This window comes from Hippoglossus hippoglossus, chromosome 14 (assembly GCF_009819705.1).
Source record: "Hippoglossus hippoglossus isolate fHipHip1 chromosome 14, fHipHip1.pri, whole genome shotgun sequence".
Classification (NCBI taxonomy): domain Eukaryota; kingdom Metazoa; phylum Chordata; class Actinopteri; order Pleuronectiformes; family Pleuronectidae; genus Hippoglossus; species Hippoglossus hippoglossus.
In genome coordinates, this window is record NC_047164.1 from 16,398,936 (window position 1) to 16,412,898 (window position 13,963).

Here is a 13,963-nt window from a genome sequence, read left to right on the forward strand (position 1 = left end):
CATTTTCAGTCCATCGGGTGGACAGATTCAAACTTAGAGAGACACATTCTACCTCTACTTGTTCGGTTTCTTCATTGTGCCAGTTTTAAACCTGCCTGTTTGGAATGGGCTGTTTCTTTGGCCTGTGGTGATGCTGGTTGTAGCTTTCTGTCTCTGCGGCAAATAAAGAGCAGCTGTTTTTTCAAAGTTGGGTGAAGCTCGACTCATTACGCAGAAACCCGAACTGGAGAATCAGTTATCGCTGTTGTTGTGAATGTGCTGTTGTCGTGATCGACAGAGCGCTGGTCGCTACTTTTTAAAGTTTACTAATATTGAATGTATCGCGTGTCCAAATCAAACCAAAGTCAGCGCTGCATTTCTTTGGATCCTGTGTGAAGGCGGTAAGATGAATGCTTGTCGAGATATATGTTCCACATACAGAAATCGATTTCTGGAGTTAGTAGATCGATAATCTCATACTTAGAAGTGCCTACATCTTAAATGCTGCTTTTTTTAATGGATCTTGTGAAAATTTCAGATTTTTTTAACTCTTTCTCCATATCTGTATTGCTGATGAATAGGCATTTCTGTATCTTTGTTATTTGGGTTTTCACACAGACGTGGGTTTAGAATTTAAACGTTATCTCCTAAATCTTCTCTACATGCCAGTATTTTGGTAACATTGGGGTTTTTCTTTCTTCTTTTTCACTCATACATAGTGCTTTTGTGTTTGCATGTATGGGGGAGTGTGTGTTTTGAAAAAGAGAATGTGTTCTGGGGTGTATATAATCCCCACCCCTCAACCCCCCGTCCTTTGACAGTAAACAAAGGGATGCTGGAGGAAACAATGGCCCAAACGCCACCGCGGCTCCCGGCCATATGGTCGTGTGAGACTGTGCTGGCTGCTCATTCAGTTCTCTCTCGCTCGGATAATCAAGTGCAACAAGTTGAGGAGCATCAAGTTGAAGTGTTTATTAGCCTGCACAACAAACACCTGTATTTCTTTATACAGCCTTTGTGGTATACAGAGGGGGTGAGATAGAAGTAAACGGTTATTTGAGGCATGAGTACAGTGTCTTCACAGAAAAAAATGTCCTCAACTCTGAGATGTAGGCTTAATTCTCTCATCATACGATATATCATATTAGCTAAATTTTAAGGATAGAATAAGAAGTGCAAAGGGCCGCACGTCAGTGTGTGTTTAAATTTGAATATGAAAAGATATCACTGGACCATGGATTTAAGAAAATGTCATGACCCAGTATTTTTGCCTATTTACACCCCCTTGTATAATTATGGTTTGTGTATATCATAATAATAACAACAACAACAATATTAATAATGGTAATAATAATATAAACAGGGGGTCAGTTGTCGGATACAGAATTATTTAGAAGATGTCCTAAACTAACTAATGTTACGTGTATTGAAGGAGATTCTCTCCATTCTCTCAGACCTGGGTCAGATGTAGTTGGATGTGAAAGTTCTGGGCTTTACTTGTTGCTCTGGTTGATGAGTAAGATGTAAAAGCTGCACTGTGCGAGGCCTGTAAACCTGAGACATCAGTGGAAAAGGAGACGCTAACATTACTGGTGTTACCAAGCGTCATTCTGTGAGGCTCACTGGTCTTTTGTGGGCTTATATGGTTATCAGAAAATCACTCATCCATTTTTGATGATACCGATCACCGACAGACAAGAAATGAAGGAGGAATGCTTTACATGTGTGGCTCTGTGTTATGTGTGCCGGAACAGGCCGTAAACAATGGATCCATCACAAAGGGTGTGATGCGCAGTGCACGGTGAAACATCAGGTGTGATGTATGTATCCTCCATCTAAACTTTTTACCCATAAAACTGTAATTTAGAATTCCACCGAATGGTGGGAATGAATGTGTACTCGGCCGGGGACACAGTTCATTTGGTTCCCCAGAGGAGACCCTCGTCTCATCATCTTACTTTGTCCTACATTCCCCTAACCTTGATCATCATCATAAAACAGGCCATTTTGAAAAAGCAGAAAATGTGAGAGTGAGGCTGACCTAGAAGCTGCCGCACTATTTATAGGTGGTTATAATAAGGTCTGGATTCTAGATCTAGAGCTCCGCAACACAGTTGGACATCATGTGTGGTGCAAGATTAAGAATTTACTTGAACTAAGCAATAACCGGACATGTGTTCAGAATACGTTTGCTGTAAGAGAGTCGCCGTTACTCTCATGCCTCTCCATGCTCCTGCATGACGTTAGCTTAGCTTAACATAAAGATTAACTCCGTCCAAAGAAAAAGCAAAATCCTTCTTTCAACACCACTAAAGCTCACTAATGAACTAAACACTAATGTAACTAAACCTTTAAAAGTCATGGTTTTACAGGAGTTCACGTGCTGCACTATTTCTTGGCCTTGGGCAATGACTTTATAGAGCACTTTGTCAAAGCAAGAGATCTGTCTAATGGCAGTGAGTACAATAGAGTACATCAATACACAGGAGTGTGTTACTGAACAAAAAGGTATTGTATCAGTTAAACACCTGCTCTCCATCTGCCTGTGGCTGTGTTTTTTGATGGGATCTGATTACAATACTGTCAGGTGGTTGGCTCTGAGGCTGTTAAGTAGGCCCCCTCTCTTTTACATTCTGATTCTGTCTTGGTCGCATAAAAAAGTAATTACCAGTGTAAAGGTCTTTGGCCCTAAATGAATACATTGTCAAATATTTGATTATTTGCTATTCTAAAGGTCAGTTGTGGGGAAAAAAATAAGCTTAAATGTGCTGTTACATGACATTTCTCATTGTGGTATATATGCATAGTTGAGCACCCTTTTTTTTCCACTGGTGGCTGCCAATGTCCACAATGTAAAACAACTGAGAAATTCTGACCCCTCCATTTAAACATGACTTTCATTAAATGACAGTCAAATTTTTATATTTAATAAGGAAGTGTTTAGACTCTTATCTGCAAAGATTTTATAACTCATCTCATTTGCCTGTTTTGGCTGAAGATGAATCACCCAAGATTGCAGCACCACTTTTTCATTTTGAAAACATCGTTTAAATCCCATCAGCAAATATCCCAGGTCGTACCCTCCGGGAGCGGATTTTCTTATTTCTACAATAAGAAAAGGAGCCTGAATTCTCCCATGGCAACCTAAATGTAGTCAAATGTTTCATCTAACCTCCCTGCATCACCCTCGGGAGGTAGAGCGGGTCATCCATGGTTGGCGGTTAGATCCCAATCTTCCTCATTCCATGTGCCTTAGTGTCTTTTGGCAAGATACTGAACCCAAAATTGCGACTGTGCCAGCAGTGTTATCAGAGCGATGATAGTCAAAGTGCCGTACATAGAGGCAGTGTATAAATGTGTGTGAGTGGCAAAACTGTTTCTGTAAAGGGCTTTGAGTGGTCATCAATACAGGCCATTTACTTGTCTCATACACTTCCTGTCTGTCTTCTGACCAGATGCAGTTTTATCAGCAAATTAGCAAATGCTGTAATCGCCTCCTCCCTCCAAGATGCCCGGTGAAATTACATCATCCTCATTTCCAGTGGGGTGACTCTACAGGAGCAGAGAGTATTAGCACAGGGGTGGATTAGAAAGAGGCGGGGCCTCGGAGGATTAAGCGGCTTGGTTTTTGATAGCGGCTACGCTTGGGATGTTATTTTTCCTTTTCCTCCATTCTCTACGTGTATATTTCATCATTCGATACTCTGGCCCACGGAGTGTCTGAGCTTGTCTCATGTAACGTTGTCAGCTGACATGAGGACCTGTAAATATTTTGACAGTGTTTTTTTAAGGCCGGTCATACTTGACATTCCTGGGTGTGTCACTGATAGCATGTCAGCCAACAGGATGGGCTGCTTTACCTGTGCATTGATACTCGTTTCATGATACTATATATATCTGTGTCACATACACTATATGTTTATTATGCTGTTTTAAATACATGATGCATTTTAGCTGTGTCCTTGGTGCTCAATGCTAGTGTATTCATATCAATGGGTGGTTAGTTTCTTCATCTACACACCCAGTGTCACTCCTGGTGTCTGCACATGTGGTTTTTGTTTGAGCTGGAACTTGTCCTTGGCTGTTATACATATTTTTCATTTCATTACATTATTTTCTGCTTCCATATAAACCACAGAAGACGCAGGTGATCATGCACCTGTAAGAGTTTAAATGTTGCTCCTTCTCCTGAATCCCGAGTCCTACTTTCAGGGAGAAGTTCTGATTTTCAGGCCCATTTAATCGCACTGAATAAAATCTGGGTCACATCCTGGAATTTGCCGAGGAAGGCAAAGGAGTGGGATCCCAGGATTCATTTCATCCGCTCCCTGGTCCCAGAGTATGGATCAGTCCTTTTGTGACCCTTCTTTTTGCGCATACACAGTAAAGATCTGAGATGTTGAGCGTCTCAGAATAAATGTTCGACTTTTATTCCAAGATTGAACAAATAAAAGATGCTTTTAGAAAAGTAAATAGGAAAATATTAGCTGTGGTTTTAGGGAATCGATGAAACCATCCTGCATTGTGTATTTTCTTAAAACTGCGTATCAAGCTCAAAATAAACTCTTGTTTATAGTACACAACAATTCACAGTATGATTTATTTATGGAAGCATTTAACTGGGTCACAATCATCAGTGTTTAGAATGTATAGAGTCCTTAATCTTTGGTCTGCACTGTGTGGACCAACAGTCGACGTGATGATGTGTCCCAGTAACTGACGCTGGGGATTAGCCGACTGTGCTAGACAGATCAGCTCGGCCCTGTGTTTGGCTGGAACTTGCTTAGTGTGTGTGTGCTCATACGTGACCTCGTGGTGTGAGCCTTATATCAGACTGTGGGGTTTTATTTTTTGTTTAGAAAGGCAAAATATTTGAACATTTGAAGTAAAATTTAAAAGTCTGGGATGCCTTTTAGTTTATGATTAAAATAGTCCAACAGACAAACTATCACAGGATACCTTGTACACAAGAGGTGTTTGTTTAATAATTAAATCTATCAAGGAAGAGAGCGTCCCTCCCAGGATTCGATTAACTCCTCCCCTCCCAGCCAGGCCTGTTGCTACTTTCATGTGTTTTCTTTGTGATGCTCCTCCTTGGAGCAGTGAGCTGAATGCCGATACCTAAAGATAACTCACAGTAACATGTGTTTATATCCAACTGGTTTTACAGCATGACAACTCTTTCATTTTCAGCCTTGTAAAAAAACAACATTTTGTTTCAATAGGGAAAATATTTGAAATTCTGTGTGTCAATTTACAATGTTACTGCAGATCTACATGAAATGAGTGTATATTGCTGTACCTTGCACCACTGCTGGTGATATATGCTCATGTAATGGATTGCCATCACACAATACAACATTTTGAATTTAGGTCAGTAGAGGAAGTGTCTGTGAACTAGACTGATGAAATACATTGTTCAACAGCGCCATCTTGTGGTGTAAAACTCATGGTGACGATCATAACGTCCACAAATATTAAAAAACATGGTGTGGCCTTAGGTCAGTACTGAAATACTGGTATCTTGTTTGATGTGCAGGTTAAAGTGTCATCTTCACACGGACACAGATTTCTCACTCTGTCATTATGGAGGTGAATGGAAGATTAAATAAGATTTTATCACCTCAGTCAAGAAGGTTATGTTTTCACCCCTATGTTTATTTGTTTGTTTGTCTGATAGTTAGCAGGATTAAGCAGAAATAAATGGACAGATTACAACTAAACTCTGTGGAGGGATGATGTATGGGTCAGGAAACAACCCGTAAGATTTTGGTGCGGACCCGGATCAAGGGACTTCTGTTAACACTGCGAGATTTTGTTATTCAGCATTTTCGTTATTTTCTCAGGGAGTGATGCATGGATTTTAATGAAAAAAAACAAACAAAACAGGGCTAGAAACCTACAACTATGACCAATGTGTAGCTGCGATAATGTGAATTCAGCAAGGTATGAATGTTTTCTTTAGTATCTCTGATAGTTATGGAAAAATATCTACTACAACAAATATAAGGTGCTGAAAGACGACACAAATGTTTTGTGATAAGATTTGCATCCACAAAGCTTGTTCTCAGATTTTCTTTTACCTCAGAGAAATGAATTACAGTACTGCCTTCATGGTTTATTTTGAGCCACTAAGCATTGGGGGTCCCCATGTGCGATTTCCCATTTCAAAAGAAGAAAATACTCTATAATCAGCATTATTTTCAAAAAATCAAAAAAATTTTGCTCATTTCATTACAGTTAAATACCTGTGTGCAACTGACGTGATGCTAATTCAGTATTTTACTCACAGATTTGGCTTATCTTCCAGAGTTAAAGAGACAGACCCGGACGAAATCACCCTGGGTCTTGGTGGAGGTCTGCATTCTACTACAAATTGTGATCTGTTTTATGGAGAAAAAAATGTTGCACTGAGCCACAGATCATCTCTCAATCTTTAAATTGAATGACTCTGGTTATTGTGTTCATATAAAATAAAATGCACAAAAGTTTGTTGATCACCTGATGGGGGAGCCCCCCCTCTCTGATCCCGACAGGAGCGGGGAGGGGAAAGTGCCGGTCGTAATTAATGTGGCTGTGCAGATCCTATTTATAGCCTCTGTGTATTTCTGCAGCTGTCCCTCATCTATCTCCCTGCCCAGCCCCTCTCACATTCTCACCCCCCCTCCACCCCAGCTTTACCATGCTGTTCCCACTGTGACCCCTCCCTCGCGTGTTGCTGTCCCACTCACTCAGGACTAGTGAGTGTGTGTGCTCCGTGCTGCAGATCCCGGGTCGTACCGTGCTCCGGCGGCAGAGCTCGGAAGATTGGAAGGTTAACCAGGCTTAGAGAGAAGGTAATGGGCTCCGGGGGCCACCGCTGGACTCGGTGTGTGGCGAGCGGCGTGATCTGCTAGAGGTGTACATGCTCTGGTTAGCACATCCATTGGGGCTCTGATGGCGTCTCAGAATGGCCTCCTGCTGAAACTATTTATAGGAGTGGTCTCCTGACTGATGAAAGCAGGGTTAGAGATAGTGAAACATTGCTCACTGAGTAAAAGGCCTGTTGAAGAAAAGTCATGTCATGGGGTTCTATGAAGTTTAGCAAGTTGCATGTTTGACTCATAGTTAAATGTAGTGATGATGTGTATGTTTGTTTTTAGCTCATGGCAAAACCTTTTGTGGTGTGTTACATGTTTTGCGATGGAATTTTGTGTCACCTCTACGAAATAATGTTTTGTGTGTTGTTTGAGGTAAAGCGTAGCTCTTCATACAAAGTTATAATAACTGATTTAAAACTACAGACATTATTCCAAGTATACATAAAACATATCTATAGTCCTGTTTCCAGAGTGTAGGACTTTTCTTCTTGTCTCTGGTCATGTTGAGAAAGCAAACTATCCTTCCATTTCATGATGTTGCTAACTTGTTCCGTCCTCTGTGCCGCATGGTCCAACTAACCTGTAGGTGTCTGACCTGTTGTGGGCAGAACGCAGCTTCACTTTATCCCACCGCTCGTACATTAATTCCCATTCTTCATCCATTGCTGGCTGTCTTGTTTTGTTTTTTTCTTTTCCTCTCTCTCTCTCTCTCTCTCTCTCTCTCTCTCATTATTCCATATATTCTTATTCTCCACGTCGCACAGCTTGTTCCATGACTTCGGGCCCGTCACCATGGCATACAGATCACGCTTTTCATTCTGGGAGACTAAGGGAAGTCTTATTTTTTCGGGATTTCTTTACTCTAGTTCATATCTGCATCTCGTTGCTTGGTATTTTTATGTTGATATAGAAAAGCTTTGGTCTGAATATGTGGTTTGATTTTCTTTTGTGTTGCTTTTTTGTTGTGTAGGTTAAAGTTGAGAACAAGCCAGATGTAAGTTTTCACCTGCATGATCTTGAACAATGATATAAACAGTTTTGTGTGCGGAAACAAACTTCTCTACTAATCATGGTCACGACCTTCTGCAAGATTTAGTTAGTTTATTTCACCGCGTCCCAGAAAGTTAGCAAGTAAATATTGGAATAGTCGATGACAAGTACAGTTCTTAATGGTTATTAAAGTTTAGGCTGACAGAGCTTAAGATATAATATATATAAACAAATATATAAGAAAATATATTTAATGTTCGCAATTTAGATTCGATACTTTAAGTCTTAATGGCATCCTGTTAAGTTTTCTTATATATATATATATAGACATTCAGTGTTACTAAAATGCATCGTGTTCATTTTCAAATGATAGCAAAGCCAATAGTTAAAACATACTTTATATCCATATGTTTGCTAACCTATTTTTATGACTTTATTGGGATTAGAGATGAAATGGTGTGAACATTTGATATCACGATTATAGTGACCAAAATGTTCATGTTATCAGTATTATTGTGGTATTATTAAAATCTATTATTAATAACAATAATAATAGAGCCAACACCATATCAAATGTGCAACATTAACGCTTAATGCTGCCTAGCCAGCCAAGCGAGAGTGATCGGAAGAGACACGATGAAAACTGATTATGTTGCGCAGACATCGACGCCAAATGTCTGAGAGTCAGGACAAAATACCAGAGTTTGTCTCCAAATGGTCTCATTGCACAGAGACCATTTGGAGACAGTGGATGGTAGCAGTTGGTAGTCGTGGCCAGAGCAGGAGCAACCTACTCAGCCTTCTGGCATGTTTGTACTACACATAACAAGTTGCTTGCTGTGCCTGTGTCTTTGAGACTTGCTGACTTCGGCTGATGCTGGACACTATTGATCAAATCACCCGGGTAATCAAATGTGACCCAGGTAATTAAAGATTGAAATGGTGGTAGCTTGGGATCTACTTTATACTGCCGCCAGCTATCGATAATCAGAATAGCACTAAGCCAGTGGCAAGATACTGTAAGCATCACGGCATCCATATTTACATAACATAAAAATACATTGCTCCATAGTAAGACTTCAGTTTCTAATTTGACCTCAGACTGGCTCTACGATAGAATCATTACAGATTTTAGATGCACGCTCGTTTTTTCCGCAGCCTAACTAATTAAGCTCAGTCCTCCTCCTACTCCTCCACAAGGAGTCGGGATGTGCTCCAGTGTTCATGACCTGATTGCATACACTAACATACATAAGCTCATAGAATACATATTTGAATAATCTTCCAGCCGGAGTTTCTGAGCCCAGAACCTGCTGTTGAAATCTTCGAGTGTTTATCTGCATCGACCACAAGAATAATCCGCACTGTTGTCTGCCTCGCTCTGTTTGTATCCAGTCTGATGCGGAGAGTAGTCAGCCTCAGGCAGACACTAAACCTGGGCTGGACACAGGAAGTGGTCCACAGTTGACCGCATCAACAGCTGAAGCGTCCAACAGTAACGTTACCATGGTCGGCCCAGACGAGGAGCAGAGTTCCAGCGGTAAAAAGGTGATGAGGGTGGTGAGAAGGGTCGTTAGACGTGTGGTTCCTGCCGGGACCGAAGAGCAGAACCAGCCGGCTGTTCCCGTGTCGGCCAGGGCTGTGCCCAAAACCAGCAAAGCTGCTGGGGTGGATAAGGATGATATCTCCATGGGCCTGACCAGCCTCATGGGCCGAAGTCGAACCAAGGAGCACCGGCCTCGCACCCGCACCCAAGACCGCAAAGAGGACGAGAAGGAAGAGGTGGCGCAGGAGGATGAGAAAGGAAAGGTGGAGGAAGAGGAGGAGAAACCTACAGTGGAAAGACCAGAGGAGGCCACGGCACCCACATCTGCACCCACTGCTCCAGCACCAAACCCTGCACCGCCAAAGTGGAACCCCCTCACCCCTCCAGCTGGGTTCATCCCTGCACCCAAGCCGGACCCTTTGGCCCCGCCGGCCGGTTTCATCCCCGTCTCCAGGCAGAATCTCTTGTCTCCTCCGCCGGGGTTCATTCCTGCAAGAAAGCCCAGTCCGGTGCCGCAGAGACAGACTCCCCTGCCGAGAGCTCCGGGATTCATCCCCATCACAAAGACGGACCCCCTGGCTCCTCCTGCGGGGTTCATCCCAAAGCCTCGTATAGTGGCTGTGAAGAAACCGGAGGTACCGTGTGAAAGAAGTGCATGTGTGCTACTTAACCCCGGGGGTGGAGCATGCTGAGTGATAACAACACACACATCCCTTCATGTCCATAAAACCTCCTCATGACAAATGTTATATTTTTCTTTTTAAAACACAACTGGGAATATTATTAGGCTACGACTAATTTCTGTAAAATGAATGGAACTCAGTGCATTTTCTCCAAAGCACCAGTGCACCGTGATTTCGGACAGAAAAAAAAAAGTCTTTATACAATGAAGCCAGCCTGCATGAGTGAAGTGAAGTGAAGTGGGGTGCCTGCACCAGCCTCATGATCAGACTCCATCAGTGGGTATAAGAGCGTGCTCATGGCCCGCACTCTGTTCGTCTGCACAGTTGGAGTCGTCCTACGAGCACCGAGCTGGGACTCATTACTGTCACTTTCTGCAGACAGAGCTTTGAAGTTGTGCTCCGTCTGTTCCTGCCGTAGACCACTGAGGCGGCAGCTTTAAGGATCTTCTTGGAAGCTGTTAAAGAAAAAAGAATCAGAATGGGAATTCAGAAACTAACCATGAAACTGGTTCTTTATCAGTTAAACATCCTTTTCTCCAAAAACAGTAGATCTGAGAACCGGAATCCAGGTTTGTCATGCAGATGCATAAAAAAAAATTAAAATCAGCTTCAGGTAGGCCTAGGATATAAAACAATATCATTAAATATTGCAATAATATCAAATATATATCAATACAATGCTTATACATTGTGCAGTGAGGAGGAATAACACATAACTGATCGACCTCAGATTTGTAAAATGTTTTCTTTAAACTTAAAAGAAATAATGTGACATTTATGGTGATGAGTATCAATATTAACTTATATGATAGTTTTTACTTCCCTTATTACTTATAGTACATCAGTAATATAATGTATTATAGTACAACACAAAGAAACAGCAAAAAACAAGAGGGGGAACTAGGGAGAAAGGTCTTGTTCAGCTTAGATGCACAAGTGTGGATGAGCGTGAAGGTTTGTGAACAAGAGCTGTACATACATTTTGGACGTATCGGCTAGCTACACTGCATATACATTATATTTGAACTTATACAATACACGTTTGTTTGTTGCACTTTTAAACCTTTGTATACTTTCATTTTCTGTGTTTCAGTTTGTACCTCGGACAAGGTTATGTTTTTCTCCCGTATTTAGTTTCCCTGACATCATGTCTGTCAGCAGGTCGTCTGAAAATGTGAAAATGTTATCTACAGATGTCTGTGACATCGGGGGAGCGGTCGGGTTTTAGGAAAAAAGAGAAAGGGATTCGATTTTTAGAGACTTTTTTTGCTGAGGGACAATATGTGTTTAACTGCTCTGGGCAGGATCAAGATTTCAGCTGAACTTGGAAATGTAGCTTTACAGTATGTGTGACTAAGTGTTCCTGGAGGATTATACTGGGGAGTTCTTTCACGCTCCTGTTTTCTCAGCAGTCACAGGAGCTACAATTATATCTATCTGTCTGTTGTAGACATGGCAGACATCAGCCTGTACCATTATAAACTACAATGTCACTCAAGGCCAGATAGTCTCCTTAAATTCAATGCACAAATTCAAAGAAGTCAGTTCCCTATAAATGTTTCAGATTTTTTTTTTTCAGGATCCATGATTTGTTCCCTGGGAGATCAGCGAAGACGTCTAAAAAAACGCCTTATTTCACAATGTTAGCAAAATGATAACAAATTCCTGGATCCATATCTGCACCAACATTTTATTGATTCTTCCCTGAACACATCCTTCCACCACTTTTGTGGAAATCCTTTCTGTAATTTTGGTGTAATCTTGCCCACAAACAAACAAACAAACAAACAAACAAGCAAACAGAGATCGAAACGGACGAATAACCACAATATTATCCCTGAATAAATAAAGTGTGATGTGATTCATATTTTGTTTCATTGAAGTGTGTTAAATTTGGACTTCTAACATGTTACATATCAGAGAAAAGGTGAAGATAAACCCTGCACTTCAGTCCTTCTGGGCCTGACTATCATTTTAAAAAATAGAAAATAAATCAGGCACAGATTCATTTTATCATGATTAAAAATGTTTTTAGCACCACAACCTGAACTTTTAATCAGATGAAAACTCGTACTTAAATCGAACTGAAGTCCCACAGCCGCGAAACAATGCCTCAGAACATTTGATGGTTTAATTTCAGCTTCTCTCTCAGATTCCCTGCATGTTGTTTTTTTTGTCGTACGTCAGTTCAGCTGTGCCAAATTATTTAATTGCTTTCAAATAATTTAAAACTCATTGTTGCTTACATAAAAACACGGACTCAAGCTGCTGCTCTTTTCCTGCAGAGCTTAATGATCCTCAATTTTCTTAAACGATAATTTTCCTTTACTCATTTCCTGATTGAATTAACTGGAAAATTAAATTAATGCGAGCAATCATCCCTTGAAGTTGGCTGCATTTGTGGATGTGTGAAAACACATTTCATGCTCATCGTCATCACCATTTCATTCCATTTCTTCTATGTGTGTGTGTGTGTGTGTGTGTGTGTGTTTGTGGATATTTACGTACATTGTGTGAAGGTAACTGAGACATCCCCTCCCCCTGTGGCCCCCACTGGTAAACCGTCCCCTGTTGCTGTGCCTCAGGCCCAGTCTGCACCAAATGACGTGAAGGTACTGGCATGATTCTCACATTCAGAAACAGTCGACTTTGTTTTTACTTCATTAAAAAGCTTCTGTGTGCCTCTTCAGTTTTCAGGTTAGCGACAACCTCCGGTTCATTGATTTTACTTTCTTGCTTCCCATTTTGCTAAATCGCTGGGTCCACTTTCCGACTGTAGGTCCCAGAGCTGATTCCCACTGAGCAAGATTACAAGCGTGTGAGGAGGATCTTCACCGCCACTGCCACCGGCAACGATGTAACATGTCTCTCCCTCAGTTTGTTTTGTTTGCACCTGTCATGCGTTACAAAGCCTGAGTCCAGTGTTCCGATCCCAAGAGAGAGGAAATGCATCCAATTATTATAACCATGTCCTCGACGGGGCTGTCCCAAGCTTCCACACTGCCAATGGACGTCCAGTCCCCTGGGTTGTCGGGCCCCCTGAAATCTGAAACTCTGAGGCCACAGAGACCGTTGCAGAGTTAGTTCAGCAGAAAATAAAGGTTTTCTTGGAAAGCTGGAGTGAACACAGCTTGTGGCCGAGGAAACTATTGTGTATGTATTATGTGGATAGTTTGATCAAAATGAAGCCGGGCACACACTGTGCTAACTTAGAAATGTTGTTAAATTCCAGCTCACACTTTACAAGTAAATCTTCCAAGGGGGCCAAAGCTCACGATTTATTTGTACGCTCTAATTGTCGGACGTGACCTGACTGCTCACACTGTGCGTCGGGTCGGCTCCTCAGCTCGGGGGTTTTCTGTCAAAGAAGAAGAAGTCAAAGTTTGTTTGCTAACGATGCTAACGAGGGAGAAACATGCTGCCATGATCCGTGTGTCAGCTCGTCCAAAGATGAGGCGTTTGCCAAATGGACACGTAGGTGGATTTATAGACGTGGGCATTTTGGTTTGGCTGTTTCGCAGAAAGAAGAAGTACTTTTGAAGCTACTTCGTTAAAATTGATATAAATTGATCCCTAGCTCCACTTTGATTTTTGAACCCCTTTCTCTCCCCGTTTTTCTTACTTGATGTGCAACTGCCTCCAGCCGTAAACTACATTTCCTACTATTGTGTTTTGCCATTTCGCGCTGACACAGTGAGGAAAAAGAAATCGAATTGTGACTGTGCTTCACCTGTGGGAGAGCTTGACGAAGGCCGACCAAAATGGACATGTTGGTCAACTAGCGGTTGGAAGCATCTGATCGCTCCCCCCCACCTGCCTGTACACTCCATGGCAAACGACGCCGGATAAAGCTGAAATTCAGTCCGACCCCAACATGCGAGACCTAGTAATCGGCTCAAAGTCGA

General features: G+C 41.8%; 2 protein-coding genes across 11 annotated transcripts in view; one reads left to right on the plus strand and one right to left on the minus strand.

Annotated features, from left to right (window-relative positions):
• LOC117773949 (vascular endothelial zinc finger 1-like) overlaps positions 1-6,459 on the minus strand; it is a 32,107-nt gene extending 25,648 nt beyond the window's left edge. Inside the window, exon 1 of the mRNA XM_034605883.1 lies at positions 6,270-6,459. The gene's annotated coding sequence lies outside the window, so the exon portion shown is untranslated. The remainder of the gene's footprint in view (positions 1-6,269) is intronic.
• Positions 1-13,963, plus strand: part of LOC117773948 (unconventional myosin-XVIIIa-like) — a 77,876-nt gene that overhangs the window by 6,380 nt on the left and 57,533 nt on the right. For 7 of the 10 annotated variants that reach the window (XM_034605871.1, XM_034605878.1, XM_034605875.1 and 4 more), the window contains exons 1-6: positions 6,687-6,815; positions 7,604-7,670; positions 7,810-7,833; positions 9,225-10,010; positions 12,578-12,670; positions 12,838-12,915. The exons of 2 other annotated variants lie outside the window; for them this stretch is intronic. In XM_034605871.1, coding sequence (XP_034461762.1) covers positions 7,632-7,670; positions 7,810-7,833; positions 9,225-10,010; positions 12,578-12,670; positions 12,838-12,915 — 1,020 coding nt within the window. In that variant the 5' untranslated portion in view covers positions 6,687-6,815; positions 7,604-7,631. Of the gene's footprint in view, positions 1-6,684; positions 6,816-7,603; positions 7,671-7,809; positions 7,834-9,224; positions 10,011-12,577; positions 12,671-12,837; positions 12,916-13,963 lie in introns of those variants that run through there. One more of the 10 variants, XM_034605880.1, reaches the window with a different exon arrangement.